General features: G+C 44.4%; 1 protein-coding gene across 1 annotated transcript in view; it reads right to left on the bottom strand.

The window, feature by feature from the left end:
• Window positions 1–26,741, bottom strand: part of RASIP1 (Ras interacting protein 1) — a 242,985-nt gene that overhangs the window by 25,719 nt on the left and 190,525 nt on the right. The window contains exons 9-11 of the mRNA XM_069200627.1: window positions 21,903–22,143; window positions 2,105–2,277; window positions 708–855 (exon numbers count right to left, since the gene is read on the bottom strand). Coding sequence (XP_069056728.1) covers window positions 708–855; window positions 2,105–2,277; window positions 21,903–22,143 — 562 coding nt within the window. The remainder of the gene's footprint in view (window positions 1–707; window positions 856–2,104; window positions 2,278–21,902; window positions 22,144–26,741) is intronic.

Genomic DNA, 26,741 nt, shown 5'->3' with positions numbered 1-26,741 from the left:
TCACTCTGTGTATTATTCTTTTCCCACTCCGCTTTGGATGCCTTACAGAACTGCACAGATGGCCACAAGAGTGAAAGGTGCCAAGAAAAACAGCTCCCGCCATGAAACCGGAGGTAGCCTCTGCTTGATTATTCAGCGTGGAACAAACCATGGAAGAGCAGTCTGATATTAAGATAATCCAAGCTGTAGCAAAACATTAAAAAATGACCACGTGTATGCACTGTCGGGTCAGAGCACATAGGTCAACTGGGAAAACAGAAGGATCTCAAATTGCTGTGTCTTGCAAAATACTTTAAGTTAAGGCAAAGGCAGGCACATACCAGGCTTGCTGACTCGGCCCTAGCCATTCAAGTCATTGATAGGCTTCAGCCTGTCTTCAAGTCTCCCTATCACCCTAAACGCCAGTACAGTCATGAGTGAAGAGAAATGTGGCAAAATTACACAACACGTTCTAGCACGGACTTATCTCCTGATATCTAGTGTGCTCTTTCACTATTTAGGCAACAACACTGATAACATGCATGGCCACACTCGTTTCTAGGTAGTATTTGGAGGCACATATCTTTTTACCACTTTGTACCGCAATAACTTTGGATCATTCTCCCTTAAAGTGTTTTGGGACAGCATGCTCATTCTTCTCTGGTGGGTTCCACTGGATGGATCCTACTTGTCGTAGTGTAGGGAGAACAGTACAAGAGAGTACTTACTGTTTCCAATCTCCTCCTTCTCTTCTTCCGGGGGATCCCATGCTGTCGGATGGGCTCTTCCTACCCCCAAGTGGTAGTTACGTAGCAGGTGGTTGAGCTGGGCAGCAGAAAGGATAGAGTAGTCACTGTGTAGGCGTGTCCATGAGAGCTGTTTTGTGGGGTAGAGGAATGAAGAGAAAGATCATTTGTAAATACTTTACTACGGAGCGGTTAAAATGTGACCTTCTGAAATCTTGTATAACTCTCATTTTCAATAAATGTGATGTAGCTGCTAAGCTTCAGGCTTAGTGTTGAATCCCAGCCATCCTAGCAATTTGACCAAATTGTATTATATTTGACAAACCAGTTTAACATTCTGTGCCACATATCCACGTTTGTCAAAACCTTAAGTTCACAGTCTATCGTTGAATAATGGAGGCATGCAGTAATGTTAAAGCTTCATCACAACACCCAGATATGAGATCTGGGGAAATGGTACTGACTTCACAATTCTGCATCAAAATCTAGTACACACATCTCAAAGCAATTCCTACTTTTGCTCAAATAAACATTATTGTTGTTGTTTCTGTTAGAGATCTAGCACCAAGAGGTTAGATGTTGGCTGCAAATTTGAACAAAGGAGACGTGCCTACATGATCCTTCCCAGAGATAAACCTTGTTGCACTTCAATTGATTAAGAGGGTGACTTCAAGACTTAAACTCTGCTAGGTATGCAAGGTTCCCATTAGGATTTAGTGCCTTTAATCTAATTGGATGTGCTTCACTCTCCTTTCATTTGGTTCTTTGATGCATTCTGGAGTGCAGGGTCCCAGACTGTGGAACGCCATCAACCTCTCCTTGTGCTCTGAACTCAGCTCTTTATGGTTCAGGAAATTTCTACAGGCTAATCTAGCAGACTTGCTTCCTAAAGGACCAAGTCACTAATTAAGGGTGTTGAATGGACAACAAACACATGGTAAACCCATCTCCCTTGTCTCAAAGTTGTTATCTAGATACAGCTTTTCCTAGCTGTACTTGTTTCTCTCTGGACTAGACACATGTGCAAGGATACAAGAAATACACAGGAATAGTAATGAAGTAGGCATGCCCACTTGGTCATGATTAGGAAATACCAGTTTTTCTTTTAGACTGTACTTGCACTGCAAATTATCAAATTGTCTAGCACTCTGAAGTAACTAAGAGGTGACACAGAGCACTAGATACAACTTACAATTAATAAAGTAATATATTAATAACTAGCAGCTTGTATTAGCAGTACATCTTTCCATAGCAACCGGCCTATCCCATTACAAGACTTAGAGAAGCTGGCAGAGTCATGTAAGGCCATATCTGCCCTATTCACCACCAGTCCCATCCACCTGGGCAGTTACGCTTGCTCATCTTAGTTGCCATCTTACCTTCAGTAGACTAGTTTTAGGAATGCACAACAGATTGACTGTGGTTGACAGCTTTCGGAAGAATTCAGCAGCAATGTCGCCTAGTCCGACACCCTGTAGCCAATCAAGAAGTAGATCAAGATTTGTTCGGATCTGGACTGCTTTTGACCATTGATAGAAGGGCTCTCCATTCCCTGAAAAAAACACAGGAAAACATCAAACCAACCAGTTTATAATGCCCCCGCCCCAATACAGAGGCTGGGCCTTAATCCCTATTGTGTTAATCCATTCCCAGCAGTTTCCTAAGCAGACTGTTGAAGTAAGAAATCTTGATCCATTACACTATCTTAAGTCAGTCTTGTTCCTAACTAATGACTGTGCTTTGAAGTGACCATAGAGCAGAGGTCTTCAAACTGGGGGTCGCGACCCCCAGGGGGGCCGTGGAGTCCTGGAAAGGGGGTCCCGCATTCCCCCAACTGATTGTTAAAATACCTCAGGTGAACTTTGATGTATTGAGTCTCCTGTGCTGTGAAAGCCACAGACAGCTAAGGAGGCCTTCACACCAGGGCACCTGCTTCCTGAATGAAATGTGCTCTACGAGCTGATCTGGAAATGTAAAGGGTAATCTGCAACTGTAAAGGATGCTGGCGAGCTGATCAAATCACTCACAGCTTTGTGATGACAAACATTTATTCTTTTTTTCTAGGCGTAGTGCAAAGAGTTAAGAATTGTGTGTGCTTTTAATTGTAGTTACACAGCGCTTACTTCACCTGGAGGTGTTGAAGAGACAGCTATTAAAAAAAAAAAAGGTATAGCATATGCTCTGGTATTACTTAAATCTACATTTAGGAAGCACAGTTTTATCTTAAACCTCTTTGTAGCGGCCTATCTTATACTACGTGTGCATTAACTAATAGAAGTTTCCTAATGCACTACAGTGCACTTCCCAATAAGTAACAGCTTTTTTAAATTTATTTTTCATTAAAGCTGGCTGTTATTCCATATGTAGCTACCTGACGGTGAAAGACTTAAAAACAACTTAGAATATTTTGGGGTTTATTTATGAGAGGCTTTAGCTGCTGGAGCATCACTTTTTTGTCGTTCCAGCGCACAAGCCTCTTAATCATACGCATGAGGTGACGCAAAGCCACCCTACGTGGCTTTGAATGGCCTCATAGATATGGAGTAAGGCAAAGCAGTGCAAGCCACTGCATTGCCTTACTTTGCGTCAAGGAGAGGTTCCATGGGCTTTGTGGTGGGTGTTCCCATGCAAGACCCATGGATTTTGACGCTGCCCCAGATTTACAAAATGACGTAAACTGGAGCAGTGCCAAAACCTTAGGCCTCCCCAGAGCAGGCATAATGAGGAGAAATTTCTCCTTGTTTTTCCTCTTTCCATGTGTGTTGCTATCTGCCCCACATATAGAAAGATGTACAATGCCTCTCTGGATTGTTTTTGTGCAGCAAGGTGCCCCTTCCGGCACAAAAACAATCCTGGCTACGTTGGTGCTAGGCAGCAATTTGTGCGCCAGCGCAGGAGGAAAGGACAGAAATGCAGTGTATTTCATAAATACGGTCCATTCCTGCCCTTTTGTATTGGTGTAGGGCAGTGTAGCAAGAAGTCTTTTGGCACTGTCCTATACCAAATCCTCATAAATGAGGACCTTTGTTTTTAGCCACACCTTTGGCCACGCACCCACACTCACTGACCTTTGGTTTGCTAAACACTGTTTAATATTAATATTATTTCCTCACTGTAAAAATGATTTGCTGTGGGAAATGGGGACATTTATTATTGACGATTATGAGGAGTACCAGGTTCTAGAAATGTTTGTCAGGAGGGGGTCCTGAGACCTAAAAATCTTTGAGAGGGGGTCCCGGCATCAAAAAGTTTGAAGACCTCTGCCATAGAGTGACATGTTAACGCTATATAAAATGCATAAAATATTAAAGAAAATAAATGCTCATGGGAGAAAGAGATTGGAGGAGGGTGAAAAAAAGAGCGAGAGAGGGAAGAAGATTAAGAGAAACATTAAAGCACAGAAAACGAGAGAGACGGAATGTCAGTAAGGTAGTGATAAACCCATAAGTACCAAAGAAGTATGGCTTGTGGGGACATGCTCCAGCAATTAACTTATTTTATACTGCTTATCCTGGCATGACCTGTCTGCCGGCGATATCCCCATGTATTATGAGCCAAGAAAGATGGTTAAAGCAGAAACAAGGACAACTTTACATCATCAGCTCGTCAGGTGCTGGTCACCTGCCTTCAGTGAAAGGTTTAAAATTTGGTGAGTAGCACGACTCAAGGCTGCTAGGTAAGAGTAAACTCTTACCAGATCATGACGTCCAAAAACTATTTATTTATTTCAGACACAATCTAGGTGGTCCTTTAGAAAGCAGGCTATCTCATGTTTCAACATTTTCAAGCATACCATCAAAGAGTATATGAAAACAATAACACACATATTTACAATGGTTCTGCGAACTGAAGGATGAAACATCAGTAGGAAAGAAGTGTTTGATCTACATTTACATTCACAGTGAGACATTTGACAATCAGTGGGTGTGTTTAGTCGAGTCAATAGTAACTGGTTTGTCAGTCGAGTTTTTAAAGAGACAAAAGAGAGACCCCATCTTCTTCCAATGGGATGTTTTTCCACATCCTAGAAGAGAAACCAGAAGAAGAGCTGGAAACTGTTCTGCCATCTTTTTGCATTTTTTGTGTCAAGGAGAAGACGATTGGGAGTGCTCAGCACATTAAATTCAGCACATTTGTGAATAACAGTCCTTTTTAAAGTATCAACCAGACTTACCTCCTACTTAGATAGAAATGTTGTCATTTTTAGTGACTATAATCTTAATTATCCAGCAGAATATGCACAAGATACATGTGGAGTGACCAGAGGTACAATCATATTGAAATGTTTTTTCCACATTTCTCTGTGAATTAATATATAAATTACAAATTTCTCTCACGCATGCCAAGTGAGCGGTTTGGCCTTTGCTGTTCCCCTTCCCGCCTTGGCCACACCTCAGTACACTGGCGATGAGGGCGGAATGATACTCATGGACTGTGGCGTCTGGATCTACACACAGAGTCCTGCATCTTCTCTAACAGTGGCACTGCACAGGCCCCGTGAACTTGATCAGGGGTCACTGAGATGACTGCTGGGCACGTGGCGGGTGGTGCAACTTGCCTCTGCTGCTCCCGCGCCATAGAGAGAGAGAGAGAGAGACAGGTGCCATCTGGTGAGACATCATTGCCCCGCACTCCCCCACACAGCACCCTCATACTAGGGAAAGCTGCCACTGCGCTCCACGGCACAGCGCCAACTAGAGGTGGGAAGACCCTCATAGCATGGCCACTCCCTGTGCATCCTCGAGACAGGGAGGGCCTCACTGGAGCCAAATGTCAGTGACACCACTACCTGCTCACATGGCAGCTCATCTGAAGGTACTGGACAAAAAATAAAGAAGGGGAAATCATGTTCAGAACTGACAGCCCCACCTTACAAACCTGATTCCTATACCTGGGGATGCAGATGATGCACCGTCTGCAGTGCCCCAAGAAGAGAACCAAGCTCTCGTTAGACAGTAGGAGCAGTGGCCCCTTTTAGCAAACTGGCAGACAGGGCTACTGCCACCCCAGGTGGGAGATTTGAGTGGGGAGGCTGGAGAAATACTTCAGGGCCACAACAGAGAGAAACAATAAGGTAAAAAGGTCCCTTCTACTGCGCTTTGTGCACAGAGAAATTTATCAACTGTTCCACCACATCCCAGATATGGGGGAAATTGATGGCAATGATGATGCACTTTGATCCCCAATTAAATCCTGATTTGGAACCCTTCCAATTGCGCCAAGCCCAGCAGCAAGAGGGGAAATCTATCAACAATTTCTATGCCCGCCTCAGGGCTCTGGTGAGCACCTACACAGACAATAGCTAGCAGAAGGAGGTTATGGCACATCTCATACAGCTGTGCAGATTAGCCAACCTATGGAAGCTTATCCTCAGAGAACTTGGAATCAAACTGGATAGCAAGCCCATTCTTGAGCGCTTGTATGACTTGTCCAGTGCAAAGGTGGAAGAAATAGAAGTGGCACTGAACAAGGTGCAGGACTGCCCTCTAGCATCAGAATGCCATCCCTCAAAACAGAAACAGCTGATGCTATTCGCACCAAAACCCCACTTCACCAGAGGAAATCCCAGGCAAAGGCCCAGCAGCAGGACACACATGTGCAACATACAAGTGCAACCACTTTGCGAGGGCCTGCAGCAGCAATGACCGGGGCTGACGAGCCCGCCATAAGAGGCCACCGACGAAGGCCATTCCGCACCTGTCCATAGGTGATCACTCACAGCTGAATGATAAGAGCGGAGAGTGGTGGAAAGAAGGGACCTTTGAAGAGGAGGGCCTTGAAGAAGACAAGGCATTCCTCATCTCATATGCAGTCCCAGGGACCCAAGTACGGCACCCAGAGAAATCTATCAACTGTTCCACCACATCCCAGATATGGGGGACATTGATGGCAATGATGATGCACTTTGATCCCCAATTAAATCCTGATTTGGAACCCTTCCAATTGCGCCAAGCCCAGCAGCAAGAGGGGAAATCTATCAACAATTTCTATGCCCGCCTCAGGGCTCTGGTGAGCATCTACACAGACAATAGCTAGCAGAAGGAGGTTATGGCACATCTCATACAGGGGTGCAGATTAGCCAACCTATGGAAGCTTATCCTCAGAGAACTTGGAATCAAACTGGATAGCAAGCCCATTCTTGAGCGCTTGTATGACTTGTCCAGTGCAAAGGTGGAAGAAATAGAAGTGGCACTGAACAAGGGGCAGGACTGCCCTCTAGCATCAGAATGCCATCCCTCAAAACAGAAACAGCTGATGCTATTCGCACCAAAACCCCACTTCACCAGAGGAAATCCCAGGCAAAGGCCCAGCAGCAGGACACACATGTGCAACATACAAGTGCAACCACTTTGCGAGGGCCTGCAGCAGCACTGACCGGGGCTGACGAGCCCGCCATAAGAGGCCACCGACGAAGGCCATTCCGCACCTGTCCATATGTGATCACTCACAGCTGAATGATAAGAGCGGAGAGTGGTGGAAAGAAGGGACCTTTGAAGAGGAGGGCCTTGAAGAAGACAAGGCATTCCTCATCTCATATGCAGTCCCAGGGACCGAAGTACGGCACCCAGAGCCAGTTTGCAATGTCACGATGGGAGCCTACATCACCAATATCAACAACTCCACCTACTGCCTCCTCTACGACCCTCTTGAATCAAAATATATGCCTTTGGAGGCACAAGACCACTCCTACTGGTTGGAGAGATGAATGCCATTGTCAAACATGGTGGCAAGGAAGTAACAACCATGTTCTACATGACGAAAGGTGTAGAAAGGACCCGGATTGGCTGCAGCATGGCCGAAGACCTGGGGCTGTTTTTTTCACCAGGGAAATTATTGACCGGTAAGTGGATCACATCCTCAACTAATTCCCAGAGCTATTCCAAGGACTAGGGTGCCTAAAAGTTCAAATTTCACATTGATAAGACAGTACAGGGAACAGCACTCCAACACCGAAGAGTACCATTCCATCTGGGAACCCAAGTGGAAGCAGAGCTGGACAAACTAGAGCACATCGATTTTATTGAAAGGTTCTCAGGGCCTACACCATAGGTGTCACCCCTCATCATAACTGAGAAACTCAAGCAGCCTTAGCCAATACGGCTCTGCATACACATGAGGCTCCCCAACCAGGCTATTCGCTGGGAAAGGCACATCATCCCAGTGATGGACAACATCATAGCATATCTGAATGGGGCAAGATGGTTTTCTAAGCTCGAACTGAATGCCGGATACCACGTACTGGTACTCCACCGAGACAGTTGTTACATGATGACATTCTCAACACTCCTCGGAATTAGAAGATATAAGAGATTGACCTTTGGGATCTCCCTGTCTGCTGAGGTGTTTCAGAATGCTAACCATGAAACACTATCAGAGCTCAAAGGGGTCCTCAATAGAAGCAATGACATTCTCATCTATTCCACCACCCTGTCGGACCATCACAGGCTCCCCAAGGCCAACCTCCAGAGGCTATGGGACAGCAGGCTAACCCTGCACAAGGACAAATGCCCATTCTTCGAGCACAAGATCAATGCTTTGGTTTTGTGTTCTTCAGGAAAGTCCTGCAAGTTGATCCCTGCAAGTCAACAGCGATCAAGGAGGACCCAGCATCCAGGAAGGCAATTGAGGTATGCAGTTTTCTAGGAATGGTGGCATACTGCAGCCAGCTCCTACCCTGTCTGATCCTTTCCAAGCTCTCACGAAGGCCCGGATCACATTGGAAATATTGGAAATGGGGCCTGGAGCAACAAGAGGCATTCAACAGTATCAAGAATGCTCTTCTGGTCAACTCTACAATGGCATACTACAACCATGAAAGGGCCACCAAACAGGTGGGAGATGCAAGCCCTGTGGGCTTGGGAGCCATCCTGACACAGGAACTGGGGTGTGTGAACCGCCTTGGCATTCGCAAGCAGAGCGCTCCTGGCAACAAAAGCATGGTGTGCACAAATTGAAGGAGAGGGCCTGGCCATCAAATGGGCTTGTCACTATTTTCACCTGTACTTCTATAGGTGGAAGTTCAAGATGATAACAGATCACAAACCACTAGTGAACCTGTTTGGAGGGATGGCCCCTCACCTACCCTCAGGCATAAAGCTGTGGGTGGTGCAGCTGCTACATTACCCTTTCTGTGTAGAGTATTAGCTAGGAACCGGCAACCCAGTGGACTTCCTGTCCCCGCACCCGCTAGAACGAGCCAACGGAGTAGTTATCTACAGTGAAGGGGCCAAAGAATTTGTTCACTTGGCGGTAACAGCAGCATGCCTGGGAGCACTAACAATTGAGGACATCCGGCAAACCACTAACACCGATGATGGCCTCAGGAGAGCAGCAGAGGCCATCAACAACAATGCATGGAAGCTGTTTCTTCAAGATGCCAACCAATAAGACCCAGCAGAGTTGACCTGGCTAAACACTTATGAAAAATAAGGGACAAGCTGATCTCCATGGCAGGAGGCATCATATTGAGAGGTCATTCACATCATTGTTCCCAAGTCATTGGAGGACTGAATGATTGACATGGCTTACAAGGGACACCAAGGAGCTGTGAAGACTAAGGCCTGAATGAGGGGAAGGTGGAGGTCCTCAGCATAGACACCAGAGTGTAAGAGGCCGTGCAGCAGTATTCGACCTGTCAGATCATGGGAAGCCCTGCTGCACCTGCACCTGTTGCCACGAAAGACACACCAATGACTACCTAGGCAAAGGCCAGTCTGGACTTCGGGAGCTTTCCCAATGGCAGGTTAACCATGGTCAAGGTTAATGTCCAGCCCAAGTTTCCCATTGTAGAGTTAGTAACCATGGAAACATTTTACAATATGAAGCCCCTGCTGGAGAAGACTTTCGCAGCATATGGTCTACCAGAGCTTTGAAAGTACAGGAAAATAACGCCTCAGTGGCACCAAGTCAATGCCACCGTGGAGAGGTTTATTAAAACCCTGAACAAACTCTTCCGCATTACAGTAGACCGTAACACAGACCTTGAATGGAGCCTACACTGATTTCTGAAGGTATTCTGAAACACCCCTCACTGCACATTCAAATGCACCTCAATGCACCTGATGTTTCAAAGGCATGTAAAGGACAGCATCCCGCTTGGCCCAGGCTGGTGTCCAGCCACGTTGGCCACAGAAGGCACGCACAAGAGGGGCCAGAAAACCAACGAAAGAGCCAGTCAGGCAAGGAAGGCCATCCAGAGGCACCTAGGTGTGGGTGATCAAGTCCTGGTGAGGCACCGCCACCCAGGATGGAAGCTCCACACCCCATTTGACAGGGGAGTGTGGACAGTGGCAAAAATCAATGGGACTATCATAACCACCCAGGGAGGGCATGAAGTGACCACATGAAACATATGGTTTCAACCAACTGCTGCATGTACAAGGGAGGAAGAAGACTAGGAATACCATTAACCAACAACAACCCCACTTTGAAGGGTGCAGATGCAACACAGGATTCTGGCGGCCTGGGGGTCCCCCAACAAGGGGCACAGAGAAAGGATGTGACTCACACTGGTGGAGACAAGCCCGACCCCACAACATCGGGAGTACCAATAGTTCCATCTGGAGGGAAAATTCTCTCACATGGACTGAGACCCAATCCACCCAGAGTCAGAGAATTGGTGGTTTTGTATGTGTCCAAGTCGAGGCGATTCCTGCTATCTAACGTTGGATGGGATGTACTGAGCCACCTGAGAGATACAATACCCCCTGATGTCAGCACATACCAACTTGGCTGAACGCGACAGGTGTTATATACATGGGGGCTGACCACTCGAGGTCAGTCCTGGATTGGTAATTGCAGTCTGTGTGTGTCTGCTTTGCGTACGCCGAAGAGTGTGGTTTGTCCTATGCTGTCCCCTGCCTGGCTTGAGCTGTACCTCAGCACAACCTGGAACAACTCTTTCCAGATGGTACGCCTGCGCCTTGATTCAACTATTCTGAGTTATCCCTCCAGAATAGGGAATAACACACTATCTCTGGGAATCCCAGTTCCAAATCAGCATGATCTCCCCCCCTTTCTGGGTTGAATAACAGCCCTAACTCTGCCCTTATTTACCAAATGCTTCTGCAAACATTTGCCATCTGCTTTGAGCAGTCGGTAAATGGGTGTGGGGGCTGCAGAGAGGTATGTGTGGCAGAGACAATGGAATGGAATTGTCCGCTATCTGTGCTGTCCTGCCTGCATGTGCTGCCTTGTTTGGCACAACCTTGCGGGGTGAGAAGTGGCTGACGAAAGGGGTACTTGTCAGCCCCTAGCTCACCCAACACCAGGTGCTAGTGCTGCAACGTTTGGGCAGGGTCCAAGCTCTGCTTTCGCTGTACCCCACCACTAACTCTCCTCTAGTTTCACCAGGTATGGAATCACACCTTGCAAAATCAAGTCTGTTGTCTCGGGACCCATAATTACTGAGCCCAGAATCTGCAGATCTAGTAATTTTAGGTCCATAAATCAGGGGCGGCTCCTCCATTAGGGTGGAGGAGCGTTGCCCCCTCCCGCCAGCAGCGGCAGCTGCAAAACCTTTTCAAGAAAACGATAATAAACTGTTTATTATTGTTTTCTTGAAAAGGGGTAGGGCATTGGGGATGACGAGCACTTGAGGGGAGTGCACAGAGTACTCCCCTCAGAGCGCATGTGTGTTTGGCCAGCTGTCTTGGGCCGGTTAAACACACATGCGCAGAAGGGTATCTCCAGCCCAGCAACACAGTTGCCAGGCTGGAGAGAGCCTGCACAGGCTCCCAATCTGCTTTGAGCAGCGTCAGGATTGGCCGAAGGGCAGGATGGGAGCTTGTGCCTGCAGCTGGGAGATGGAGTAGTGACGCGCAGCCGTGGCAGTAAGAGTTTTTTTTTTTTTTGTAAGTCTTATTTAATTGTTACTTACCCCACCCCCTTCTGGTTGTTATGAGCCGCGACTGCAGGAAATACCAGACCACTCATAGTATCACGGAGATATGTAACACCCACTTCTTCCCAAACCACTCTGGATGTATACCGATCCACCACACTAGTGATTGTCCTGAAGATGAATGGAAGTAAAACCGCACAACTTCTATACCGTATCACATTTGAGAGAATTTTTCATGATATGTCATCACTATTAACTTGATGAGTTTCAATACAAAAGATAACGGCAGTGCAACATATACTTTGCTTATTTTTATATGCTTGGCAGGTATGCTTGATGTTTTATGATTGCAAACTTTAGTTTTGAAAAGTAAACGTATTTTGACTCAAGCATTTTCTACTTTGCAGTAAGAGGCTATAAGGCTTAAAAGGGTAGTTTACGCATAACACATGCACTGGATACCCTAATAATTATGGCCATAAATAGAATGCATAGTAGTTTGTAACCTAGCTGTGACATGCATGTCAAAACTCCTGACTGACAGAGGTGGGAGGCTCCTAAGCTTTTTTAGTGAAAAATAGCTTTGTTTTAGCTTTCTCAAGCTTGAACGATTCTCCACTGCAACACAAGTTAAGAACTCCACACGGTATTCCCTGGCCCGGAGGGTTTCAGGCACACCTCTACCACCTGCTATGAGCAGGTGGTAAATGTGTGAAGTGAGAGGCTGATTTGAGCCAGCGAAGGAAGGTCGAAGGGGTACAGAAGGGAACGAAAAGCAGTCATAATAAGTGTATTGGGGGGGGCATGTTTATGCCTCTTCTTGCCAGAGGTAAAAATGACAGTCAGGTCTTGGTGGGATAGAGAGGCAAGATATGACTATTATTGCAGTACAAGCCTTTAAGGGGATTTTGCTGGCTATTTTGTTTTCAGCCGTACGTTCTGTTTTCAAACTGGGAAAACTGTGTACAAAAACACAGGGCTATTTGTGATGGAGCTGGGTAGAACTGCACACCGGAATTCCGCTCCACTAGACTCGTAATCATGCCCTAAATAGAAGGATATGATAAGGTTGTGACATGCCTTCTAATGTTTGTGACATAATTGCCTATGCTAATTAGGCCCCTATCTATTTGTTTTTAGGATTTGTTCCAAGCTATCCTGGTTGGTTGGTGCTAGAGAACATTTAGACAGAAGTGTTTTATCCATGCGTCCGCCAATAATTTGGTTAACCTCGCACAGACATAAGGGGATTGGCAGAAAGTGGGATGCAAAACCATGAAAAAAAGTACAAAGAATGAAAGGCAGACTAATGAAGACTGTGGCATTCTGGGGATACAAGGGAGGTGGAAACAAACGCACACTCCACTCCCGTCTCCGATTTAACACCGAGGTTTGATTGAATGTATGCATAGGAAGAAAAAAAAAAACTGCTCACCGCAAGATCTTCACACTATAATCACGAACATCAATTCACCCAAATGCCAGGGGTAGGGGAAGTGACATCACACTCATTTCATTTTTACTTTCGCTCACACGCACGTTTACACATACACACATACACACATTCACTCATACACTCTCTCTCTTACATAAGCACATTCTCACCCGCAAACATGAACACAACTGAGCTACCAAAGAGGGTCATATTCTAGCTATTGAACTCCAATGTTTTATTACACTAACAATGAATAGCATATTATTATTCGCTATTAGTGTTATCAAAGAAAACTGACTGTAGACAAGGAAGCGGAATCCCAACCAAGCTGCCTTTGTGTTCTGGGCACAGATTTTGCCACCCCAGAGGCCAGGGGTCGCAAAGGATGTGCCGGGATCGCCAAAGGCAAGCCAGGTGCGACCACTAGCGGCCCCTAAATGATGTCTATGACTATAATTCCATTAAAGGAGAATAAAACAACAATGCTCTTTAGCAAATAGACCTTAGTTGAGAGGAGACATTTCATTACTGGAATGATAACTCATTTCCTTCCTTTTTCTCTCGATTTTTTTCTCTCTGTTCTTGCCCCGCTTCACTTCTTCCAACCGCACCACGCCCTACACGCACCACTTCTTTGAGGGCGCAGCACTGTTGTGGAAAATGATCCACGTCATTGCGCCTCCCACGCGCTCAGACAAGCTGCTTCCCGAGGCGAAGGAAGTGAGCGGTCGCTGCCAATCAAGAGAGCAGGGCCCTAGAGGAGGAAACGAGGCGCTTCCTGCAGATAACATAGACAATGGCAGGAATTCCCTTCCCAGGGAACGCAGCCCAGGCCAGGCCCTCTCTACCCTGACAAGTAAAGGTACGTCAGGTTTACTGTATTAAGTGAGGACAGAAAATATGGTGGGCAGCATTATTGGAAGTAAATTTAAACTGCTACAGGGCAATCTGCCACGGGACCATTACCATACAAAAAAATATTAAAAGCTTACCCTTAACAAAAGTACTTAGTCGTGTTAGTTATTATTTAGTGTACCACTATGTTCCTACATCTGCTCAACATACAAGAAATCAAGAGCACAAAGATAACAGAACTAATGCACAAAGGAAAGAAAATAACATTATTAATCTACTATTAAATGCTAATCTTGGCTTCCAGAGTAGCGTGCTACTCGCCACAAAGCGCTTCAACGCCTCTTCAGGAGTAGTAAGCAAGCCCTATATAAATACAATTTACAGTTATAATTACAATTGTCTGATTTTGCATTTGGGTAGCCCACAAGTTAAGTTGTAACTACTGTCCAACTGATTTGTGATTCTCCCGGTCTTAAAGGATTGACTTGGACACAGTGTGATTCTAGTCAGACACCGTAACGGTAAAGATCTACAAAGAAGGCTCATCAGCCATTGTGACCAATCCGAGATTGCCTCTCATTCCTTAGGTTTAACTTTGCTCAATTCAACAATCTGCAATCTACAATGTGACGACGAAAGGCCAAGCTCACCCTGATGTGGTTTCATTAGAAGCTGAGACAGGTGGTACCTTTTATTTTACCTGGGAGTCACGTGTCTTTGAATCATTTTCACTATACCTCTCAACTTTTTGTAGCAGCTTGTTTAGCGGGACTCCACTTCAGAAGGAGACCCAATTTTTTTCACATTACCCACAGGGCATAAATTGAGGGTAGGCGGTTACCTACATTTTTCATAGGGTGGACACCATCTCCTTTCCAGAAGTCTGAGCCCCACAGAAATATGCTAAACTTGTCCCAATGTAATTTCCAGACACCGGGACACATTCAGCAGTGCACATATGTTGTCTGCTTTCCTTCTGAGCAGCAACGTGCAGGCAGCGAGGGGGCTTATCAATTTCCAACTGGGCCCATAACAAAGGCTGAAGTTAAGGGGCTACGAGGCCTCCTTTTGCTGAAATATATTGGCTTGGAGCTATCAGGAGCATCACACCTAAATGCAATGGAAGGGAGACAAAGACACACAGCTTATCTCTTCATAGGTGCTTAAGAAAGGCATGCTTTTGACTTTGTTCAGTCCCTGTATACAAGCAATATGCATGCACTGGAAGAATGTCAGATGTGTTGGTCTGTACCAGTATTTATACAAATAAGTTAAATACTACTATATTGTTTATTTCTTTTATAGCGTTATAACGCTACTTATCCCAATGCAGGATGTCAGGGCGCTTACAACACACGTACATATTATACAGTCACAATGAATCATATGTGTGTCAATCACTGTACAGGATGTGTTACATAAGACAGTGATGTTTGAAAGGTACAGGAGTCACATGTCCTTTATAGCTCAATGTGACTTACAATTTATGAACTGCAAGAAACAAAAAGATCTTTGTGTTAAAAACAGCAACCCACTTCCCCATTTACCTAAAAAACAATCTAATATCTCTGTGTTACATAATGTGCGTTGCAGGAGACATATTAACCTTCTATACTACTTTGATTCAAAACTGGGGCTAGAAAAAACACAGATCTCTCCAGCAAATACGTTAACCTCGTTTTACCATTATTATTATTCTCTGATATTCAGTTGGCACACAGCGATCTCTGCAGAAGATATTTTGAAATGATGACTTTGCAACCAATTAAGCAGAACAGATTTACTGCCACCTTTCTTCTTCTTACAAATTTTTTTGGGCAGAGTTTAAAAAAATGAATGTATAAGTTAAGGTTGTGTCACTTTTTTTGGCACAACCCTGACAAAATATAATTTATTAAATATTGTAATGCGCTCAAATGTACTCATGATAGACCTGCTAAACGTATATTTGAGGTAATAAGACCTGATGTCTGTGCTTGTGATGTCAGTTCCTGAGAGTCATGGGTTGTGATGCCACTCCCTGTGATTCCACGTGCGATGTCACACGCTGTGATGTCACGTGCCATGATGTCACTTGCATACCACCTACCTTGGTTAGTCCCTCCACTTCTTTTTTAGGACTTCTGCCCAGATTAGCCATATTACATCTCAGCCATCTATTTTAATTTGTGTACTGAATAAGCATTGATTAACATTATGTTGATATTATTCATGGGCTGTCACATACGTCACTGTTCTCCAATCTCTGAACCTATGAGCAACACGCTGGAAAACTAACTCAGTGAGTTGAACGTTTGTTCCTTAAAGAAAGTGTAGCTTGGCAGGTCAAGAGTTCTATTGCCCAGTCAGCCTTCTGTCCTCAAGAGGGCCGTAAGTTAAGCCTCATGAATTGGAAACAGTAGTATCCGTTATATGCAGTGTGCGAGGCGCTATGTAAAGACAGGTTATTGGAATCAGTTACTCCCAACAGCATGGCGAGTTAAAACACGGTGTGTGACCGGTGCAAGCCCGCCCTAGGTGAGGAGCTGAGAGGTACGTTTTCTCCTTCCCAACATCACAGATATTATCTGTACCATTTAATGAAGCCACCAATCCTAAAAACTTCCCTACCCTGCAAAAAAGTGTTCACCTCGGTTCCCCACTACAGCCTCATGACTGGACTCTGCTTGGAGAGTCTCTGCGGTGAGCAGATATAACTCTGCAACAAGTGTTATTTAACAGCCATCTGTATCCACACAGACTGTGCTATAACTAAACATCGGAGCTTGTTGCCAACTTATAAGTATAGCAGCAAGAGGGATGTCAGGGAGGAAGGCCGCCCCTTCACTAAGAAAAGGCAAGGGCATTTTAAGGTGGCATGCATGTGCTACAATGCATACTGCCGCTAATATCAAGCACGAACGCTACTGGTCTCTCTGCAGTTTGTGTGGCAGGCTGTGCACATTCGGACAGTAACCCTGACCAGCACTTATTAAAATGTAAAAAATATCGGGCCTATTCACAAAAACATTCTAGAGTACGTAAAACATACCATTGTGGTACTCCTTTACGTACTCCTCCCTATTAGTAAAGGTGCCAAGAGGGCGCAGCCCTTTCTATCAGTACAAATTGGCATGGCTATTTCCATTTAATTCCCATTGTAGATGTTTTGGGGCTAACTAAACGGTATGTAGGAGTACTTAAATAGTTATACAGGAGCACATTTTCATGTACTCTAAAATGATCTTGTGCAGAGTCATCTACATCTGTTGATGATACAATTAGTTGTGTTAAAACCAAAAACGTTTAGATTAAAGTCACTAGACTTGTGAAAGAAATATATATATGAGGAGGCTTTACAGCACAGTTTTTCCATTAATGATGCTGTCACCATACGGGAGCATGACTCAATGAGCTTAATGATCAATGCTTACAAACATGCTAATCTAAAGGAAATCTGTTTGAATTCTCTCAGGACAAAACAAACCTTCAATTCTTTGAAGGGCGGTATCTGAGCACCATTAATAGGGATGTAGTATTATTTATTTTTCACTTTTCTTAGAAAAGGCACACATGGGGTATGAAGCACTCTATGAAAAGTTATTGATATTAAGCAGGGAGACCTCAAAAGAGAAGGGATTGCATCTTCGCTCCGCCAGCCTCGCCCTCGCCTCCGTCCCCAGCATCTGCCGCACCACTGCCGGAGGAAGATCCTTCTCTCACCTAGCCGCCAGGACCTGGAACTCCCTACCACTCCACCTTCGCCAGACCCAAGACCTCTTGACTTTCAGGAAATGCCTCAAGACATGGCTCTACAACCAGTAGCTTCCCCTCCCCCAGCTCCTTGAGACCCTAACGGGTGACAAGTGCGCTCTATAAATCATTGATTGATTGATTGATTGATTGTAAGAAATGGAGAGCAAAATGGGCGAGAAAGATGAGGATAAAAGATTTTGCATAAGACTTAGAGCCTGATTTAGAGTTGGAATGTTACAGAAGCCCCTCGGAATGAATGAAGAGGTGTTATTTCTGAAAAAAGAACCTCCTGGTGGCATTTTCTCCACTATTGGGATGGCATGAAGGTGGAACTGCTGCTAGTCGATTTTTCTCCAGATCTGGCATTGACTCCAGAAATTAGAAGGGTTTCCATTATGACCAAACCCTAAACCGGGTACTGAGCATTAGTGCACTATACAATAAGAACGACTGCTACAAAACTGAAACTAATACGAACAATCAAAATCAACCACAGTGAACTCTGATTACTGAAAATCGCTGATGGAATATATTTCTGAGAACAAGCAGGGTTAGTGGCAAGAGTTGGCAGGCAGCTGTGAACCTGGGCTTCGAATCAAACAGTGTTTGTACCAAATATGACATTGCAGGTTTTGTGCAAATTTCGCATTGATCCATGTTTTTCCCCACAAACTGAATTCAGGTTTTGCTAAAAGGAATTTGCAGAGGGAAAAAGATTCAGATTTCTCGTTTGGTAATTGGGACAAGGGAAAGCAAGAAGCTTTACCACATAGTGAAATCACAAGGCATACTAGTCTTCATTCCAACCTGCAGAAATTTGAAAGGAGAATTTAAACTACTTCTGAGAAGAACTAAATGGGATGGCTACATCTTTTCTGTTGGGCGATTTTACCTACAGGTATTCCAGGAGCCCAGGCCTCAGAATGAGGGGCGTGATTGCGATAATACGCCTTCTTTAAACACTTCTTGGACGTTGTCTGCATCACCTCCCACACTGTGCTATCATAGTGGCTTAAGAGAGCCCTCTCGCTGGATGCTTTGTGCACTGGCCTTTCTTTATCCCAGTTCATTCTCCCAGATAAATCTGAGCACTTGCTTTTCTTATTTTGGGCATTTGTGATCCCTGGGCAGATTTTTGGTGTTTTCTTGCAGCTGCCCCTTCTGCTGAATCTAGTTTTGGGTCCTATAAGAGGAAAGGAAGATGTTGTACTGGAGATTTGTGCTTTTTTAAGGAGGCTTGAGACTGCAACCTTAGTGGTTGCTAGAGCAAGAATTGATTTTTAAACTAGTCAAATAAACATTGAACACAATTCCTGCAGGAGTCTGGCAGGTACCCTTGGTAGAAGTGCCTTCAATATTAGGGACACTAATGTCTGTGGGGTCTTCTTCAGAATATTTAGCGTGGTAGTCCCTAAATACCTCCAGGAAGGTCATAATATCATCCCCTAGGAACATGGTGGTGAAAATGGAGAATATGATGTAGAGCTGGTGTCCATGGTGACTGTATCTGTGCTGCTTCTGGAAGAAGCTTGCTTTACAGTGTGCTTTCTTCTGCACTTAGCCAGAATGTAATGTGTATGACAGACAGTGTGCATGCTCGCAGCAGGCATTCTCATGGTTCTAGGTCTGAAAGGAATGCCAAGCACCATCAGAATCTGAAGTGAGACATCCACCTTTGAAAGCACTGATGAATTAGGTACAGAGATCCTTGGAAACGGTGGGGCAACAGATATATGCCTTGCAACCGTGATGAAAGTTGAAAAAGGGCGTTAAGCTGGAATCTCTAGCAGTTGAAGTGGACGTGGTGTCAGGTCGATAGATGGAATTAAAACGAGAGAAGATGGAAGAGACTTAGGCTCTGATTTAGAGTTTGGCATACAGGGTAATCCACCATATTGTCCACCAAACTGACAGTCTGTCCGCTTTATTTGGAGTCAGGAGACCATCATGTTTCTGCCAGTGCTGTCCCCGCTGACTTTGCCGATGGAAACATTACGCCGATACATGTGTTCATCCTCTAAGACAGTATTTTTTAAATGTTTTAATGCCGCGCCCCCCAGTGAAAAAATACAAATCATCGGGGGCCCCTAAGAATTTTTCACAATTATTCTATTAAGATGCCAATGTTTAAACATGTCTAGACTTATTTAAACATTGCAGTTAAGTTATGTTACCTTTTTTTAAAATGCAAGAATTTCTTTTCTGATTACAACAAAGCACCTTATCTGCATAATACTTCTGTTGGCCAGAGCCTGGCACACCCCTGGGATCACTTAAGGCCCCCCAGTTTGAAGACCCCTGCTCTAAGAACATTGTGTGGGCTTATGTGTTTCAACTACAACAGGTTTACTTTTAAGGTCTATTACATTCAGTTGCTCGTATTGAAGAGGGATTATGAGATTGGTGGGGGAGTGGAGGTGGCTGGCAAGTATGGTCTACCACTGGCAAATGTAAGTAGTTCATGAGCTGCAACACAATATAAACTTTGGCCATTTATTGCTGTGGATTTGTATTGCCTACACAACTGAAGGAATAGTTTATCGGTTCTATAGTGGTATCTGCTAGCACCCTTAATATTCCCAACTATAGGACATAATTTAGAGTTTGGGAGACATGTTACTGCTTTACAAAATGACGGATATCCCGTCTGCCTTATTACAAGGTCATTATATCCAATGGCACTTGTAATAAGGTGGAGGGACTATTTGTCAGGTTTGTAATATGTTTGTAACAGTGTAACTCATCAATCAAACTCTAGATCAGGCCCTTAGTGTTCAAATAAGTGTAAAGCCTATTTGTGTCACTCAAACCATCTCCATCTACAGTGCTAGCTGCCTCCTTAAGCCACAAACTGAACACCACCTTCCTACATCTGTCCCATGTACTTTGTTCAGAAAATACCTACACTGAAATGCCCTACCTCTGGTTCTTGAGCCTCATTTGACACCTTTAAAGCTGCCCTTACTGTAATCTCTTGCAGTTTGACTACTCCTATAAAAGCCATGGCCTCCCAGGTCCAGCAAAATGTCCATAACTCCCACCATTTCCTTATATGACCGCAACATCCAGTACTAAGACCTCCGCTATCACCATATGTTCAGACCATGTGCTGCATAGCTGTGGTTCATCCACTTCAAGAGTTTCAGACCTATCTGAGAACATGGCTGTTCACTCAATCTTAAGTATTTATTTTCCAAAGGGACCGTTTTTATCTGTTTGTTTTAGTGTTTTTAGCACATAGATGCCTCTTGGGGTGGTTGTTGCTCTTTAAAATGCCAGTGTTGTTCATTCATTCATCATCCTTGCATATGGAGATAGTGGATGTCATTCTACAGCTGGACCGCAGGCCATTTCCTATGATTTTCAACGCTGATTATTATCACTCCCTCCACTAAGTAGCCTTACACCAAAGCACTCTGATGCTGTCACACAGTGCATTGTGGTGCTTTCTAGAGACTTAAAAATGAATTAACACTTGCTCACTATGAACTGCCCACAAGACCTGCTGCAGTAGCACTCCATCTTGAGATGTCCTGCATAGTCCAACATCTGACCTTCAGATTCTATTTGCGGTGCTGTCATATTTGTTCCACTTTCAACACCACATCTTATTTTACTAATTTTCTAAGTACGGCTTTTGCCATCAAGTGCGTTAGGCTCTGTATAGCACCTCTTTCCCAGATGTCATAAAATAAAATGTTACCCAAACCAATGGGTTTCACTTTCATTTCCCATGAAAATGACTTCATAGCTTATGAGATGTACCTGCAAGCAAATTGGCATGTTTGGAATGTATCTCCTTGCAAAGACATAGAGGTCATGTCATCTTGACTCCAACTATACAACAGCAACCTATTGAGCAACCTACCTTTTTGTATTGGGCAAAAGAAAAAAAAAGAAAAATACAACTACAGTAGTTTCATTGTCTAACCCTAGGCATTAATAAGTTGTATATAAGCATTTTACTCATCTGTAGGAGTAGAGAAATATGAATGACTGCATTTTTGCTCAAGGCTAATATCACCACAGAGCAGATCAGGTGCCAATGGAAATGTTTACGAATTAGAAACCAGTCCTACCTTACTCACTCTAGTAAGTAGAGCATACCAACTTTATAAATAACATTTTTTTAAACAGCCCCATAAATTACAGTCATGCGAATTATTCTGCCTACCCATTAGGCCCATTGTAGGGCGACAAGCTATCCTAATAAATATATCTATATGTTTTACAAAACGTGCTTCTTATACCACCACCACCCCTTCCGCCCTACCTTGATTTTTATTCACACACCCCTGCACCTACCTACCTTTCTCCATGAGTGTGTTGAACAGCGAGGCATTAGAAAAGAAGAAGAGGTAGCCAAAGGTTTGGGAGACCAAATCTGGGTGCAGCTCACATTCCCGGGTCAAGTCCAGCGTGGCTTGGTAGATAGCCAGGGTGCCGCGGGTGCCCTTTGGCATGCTGCTGAGCTCCTCCACGTCTGAGAGGTCTGTGGCTTCTGTGAATGGGTTGCTGTCCAGGAGGTCCGGCAGGGCCATGTAAAGGGTCTACAACCAGACAACATAGAAACAATGCATTAAACCTATGCCTTTAACCCATGAGCATATCCCAGCCTCGCTCTAACAACTAAAGATTTGCAATAGCAGTATAACTGCATCTCCCAAAAACTTAATCACACTCAATTAGATGATTGCAGCAATAAAACTGTGCAGATATCGAAATTTACTATCTTGTTTCAACAGAATATTTACTTCCTGGTATAATGTGCAATGTTTCATTCATTTGATGTGGAACTTCAATACTTAACTTTTCACTTGAAATCTCCAAGTTTCTAAACTTCCTAATTCTTTTCATAACTTTTTTAATTTACATTTTCAACTGTTCAAAACTCCTAAAACACACATATATATATATATATATATATATATATATATATATATATATATATATATATATATATATATGTATATATATATATATATATTAGCTAGTGGCAGTTGCCACTAGGTAGTTATTGTTAGGACCTTTTGTTACATTGAGCGTTTTTTGTTTTGCCAGTAACTTTGGTGCGTTCGACGATTCTTCACGAAATTTTCAAAACTTATACTTTTGTCAGTTCAGCTGCTGTCTTGAATGTTTTGGGGTGATCCGTCAAATGGGGGCCATTCTACTTCAATGGTATTTTTAAAAATTTTCAACATGACTACAGCCCGAACCACTGAACGGAATTACACTGTTTGGCAGAAAGCTAGCAGTTTGTCCAGAAAGCATGCTTTTCGTGTTTTGGTGTAAATCCATTCAGTAGTTTCTGAGATATTAGAGTTTAAAAAATATAGATATATAGGCAGCGTATCTGGGGGAAAAGCAAGGCCCTGATTGGCTGGCTGCAACCTGACAGAAAAGTTGCGGCCACCATTTTGTTTGTCGCATCGGCTCGGGGTGGGGAAAGAACAGTGCAAAAACACATAAGAGGTCAGGATACAGGTATCCTGACCCCATAGGATACATAGAGGGATCGCTTAGGGACCCCTCATGAGGAAAACATTGCCCAATTATTTTTTTTGTCCGATCTGCAGATCTACAGGTGGATCCACTGGTGGATCTGTGGATACAGAGAAAAATTGAAAATAAACCACCCACTGCATCCATCCTCATGCTGCTCATGGCCAAAGGCTGTGGCAGCCAAACACCACTGGTTATATTTACATCTGTGCATGCTAAAAAAAACTCTGAAAAAAACAAAGGTTGCAGGGATGTTATAGTTAGGTTATGAATTTACTTGCGTGAAACCATAGACATTCAGCAGTTATAGTTATGGTTAACTCAAGTAACTATAACTCGGGCCCATAGGTAACTATAACTTGCTCCTTTGCCATGCACAGCTAATTACTCTACATAGTACATCACTGAAGACACCTTCTATGGCATCATTGATATCATTAGTGCAACATTTGCAATAAAATAATTGATGAGAAAACTGTGCATGGGGGGTGGCACAAGTTATAGTTACCTTAGGGCACAAGTTATAGTTACTTGAGTTAACCATAACTATAACTGCTGAACATAGATATAAAACCTACTGGCTGTTACCGGTAGATAGTTATAGTTAGGACCTAGCTTCCATAAGAAAATAATTTTTTGACTTGCTTATAATTTTGGCCCCGTTTGACGAATCTTCACGAAATTTTCCAAAAAAGTGTCCTGCTGTGTGTTATTGTGCATGGTAAGTTTTGGGATGATTTGTCAAGTGGGTGCTGAGAAAAAGGGGGAGAGGGGTCAAAAATAGTCTGTTTACCATGTTAATTTCCATAGGGATTTTTAACATGACTACAGGCCAAACCTCTGGACGGAATGACACCGGTTTGGCAGGAAACTAGCTTTTGGTCCAGAAAGTGGGCTTTTTGTGATTTGCTGTGAATCTGGTCAGTAGTTTTAGAGATATTAAAGGAAAAAGAAATATATAAATCTAGGGACGCGGAGGCTCTGCTCGTGCTGAGATCTGATTAGGTGCCAACACTTCAACCAGGAAATGTTGGTAGCCATTTTGGGACTTGGCTTCAACTGAGTCCCAAAAAAGAAAAGTGAAGAAAAAAGAAGGGGCAGGGTAAGAATACCCTTACCCTCTAGCCTTAATGCTGAGGTCTCCCTGGGGCCCCACCAGGGCAAAAAAGCATTTTTTTTCAAATTTTCAACAAAATTTGCAAAGGGTTCACTGATTCTCTGAAAATGAAACAAAAACTAAAAACAAGCGCAGTCTCCTGTGGTTTTGTAAAATGTCCCCCCCCTCCCCCCGGCTGGGCCACCTCCTGGGGGCACAAGGCTATAGAAAAAAATAAATGAGGGGGTGCACATGGCCCCCTTCCTAGGGCTCATTTGAGGCCTGGGGACTGCCACTGCCCGCGGCATAATTGTAAAAGTGGAGGGGGCCGCACAGAACCCTCCCCCTTTGAACTTGTAGGAGCCCTGTGGACCACCACCTCCCAGGGGCTTTATTAAAAAAGTGGAGGAGGCTGCCTCCTGGGGCTTTTGCATGCCTGGAGACCACCACCTCCCCAGGGCTAAAAACTGAAAAAATGCATGGAGGGCTATGTGGACCCCCTGGGGCACCACAAACTCCCCAGGGTCAAAGACATAGTAAAGTCTCAGAGAGGGGCCACACGGCCCTCCTCCCGGGCCATATACATCCCCAGGGACCACTACCTCCCCAGGGCTGGTGCATGCCTATGAAAGGAGTGGGCCGCTCAGCCCCCCTCCTGGAACCAGTAATGGCGCTGGGGACTACCACCCCTCCAGGACCTGCTCTCTCCATAAGGTGGCTGCCCTCAGGAGATAGCTGTTTGCTTTTGCTTGGCGGGAGCTGTGACAGCTCCCACCAAGCAAAAGCAAACACTAATTCAGCTTCCAGCAAGCAGTAGTGTGAAAACTGCCACTGCTTGCTGAGAGCAGAGTTTTCATCTGTTTCCCTGCCCTCTGTCATGCAGGTAGGGAAAAATATGAAATATTGCTCCTATGCACAGACAGCTGCATTTTTAGCAGTTCCCTGTGTGTTGGGTCAATGCTGGCTCCCGCAGGAGGCAGTGAGCTGGCTGGGACCGCAGAAGGCCTTGAGGCTCCGCCCGCAGTCCCGATTTTGGAGGTGCGTTCTTAATAAACTGGAATATGATCGCATCTCCACCAAAGAATCACTTACATCTGCAAACTACAATTCATCCTCACGTCTTGCACAAGGCCAAGACAAAAAAGTTTGTTTTCTCTGCCGTTCCATCTTGAAAAGGTATCTGTAGTCCTCAATGGAGGTGTCTGTATCCTTGCTCTTGCAAGTGCAGTATCTTTTGTAGTGATACTACGAGTATGTAAAATGGCTTGAAGCCACGCTCATGTGGCTCTGTCCCTAACACCTACCAGGCACAGCCAACAACATAGGTGGCATAAGGTTGGGTGGTTTTAGAAAGTAGACCCTGCAGCCAACTACAGCCACACATGGCCATGCATGGTGATGGTTGGATTAACGTAAATTAATTAAAGTTACTTAACATTGAAAAAAACATAGAAATTCACCGGAAAAAACAAAGGTTACAGGGGCGTTATAGTTAGGGTATAAAAAAAAATAAAAAAAAGAAATTCACTCAAAAAACCAAAGGCTACAGGGACGTTATAGTTACACTCACAGTTCAAACGTACAAAACCATAGAAATTCAGCCGTTATAGTCAGTTATTTCAAGTAACTATAACTCGTGCCCTAAGGTAACTATAACTCATGCCCTCCTCATGCATTGCTAATTACCCCAGATATTACATCACTCAGGACATCTTCTATAACATCATTGATTATATCAATGTAACATTTGCAGTAAAATTATTTATGAGATAACTGTGCTTGGTGGGAGCGCTAGTTATAGTCACCTTAGGGCACAGCCTTTTGTTATTTGGTGTAAATCCATTCAGTACTTTTTGAAATATTAAAAGAAAACTAAATATATATATCTAGCAGCGCCTAGGGTTCACAAATAATAACAAGCTCATGCTGGAAAATGCAGAGCTCTGATTGGCTGCAAACACTTCAACCAGGAAGTGATTGCAGCCATCTTGGGTCTCAGCTTCAGCTGAGCCCCACAAAAAAGGTTAAAGGTTAGGGACACCCTGATCCCTTAGCTCTGGTGCTGGGGTCCCAGAGCGAAATACCATTTAAAAAATAAATAAATAAATAAGCTTGGGCTCACACACTTGTTTTTAAGAAGCCCCCCTGGGCATTTTGAAAAAAAGCAGGGGGGCGCACAGGGTCCCTCTCCTATGGCAGTTTGATGCCCCGGAGTCTGCCACCTCCCTGGGGCTGTAATCAAATATAATGTGGGGGGCCGCATGCCCACTGGCAGCCCTAGAGACCACCACCTCCCCGGAACTGCAGTTATCTATAATGCGGGGGCTACATGGCCTCACACAAGGCTGGGAACAGCTACCTCCTCGGGCTTTCTTCAAAGTAAATGTGGGGGAGCCACCCGGCCCCCCTGCAGACCCAGGGACTGCCACCTCCCCATGGCCATCATCAAAGTAAAAGCAAGGGAACCGTCTGACCCACCGCAGCCCCTGAAACCGCCACCTCACGGGGGCTTTCATCATTGTAAATTCAGCCTCACTGCAGCCCTGG

The sequence above is a fragment of the Pleurodeles waltl genome, chromosome 7, assembly GCF_031143425.1.
Source record: "Pleurodeles waltl isolate 20211129_DDA chromosome 7, aPleWal1.hap1.20221129, whole genome shotgun sequence".
Classification (NCBI taxonomy): domain Eukaryota; kingdom Metazoa; phylum Chordata; class Amphibia; order Caudata; family Salamandridae; genus Pleurodeles; species Pleurodeles waltl.
This window is presented reverse-complemented; position numbering and strand designations above follow the sequence as displayed.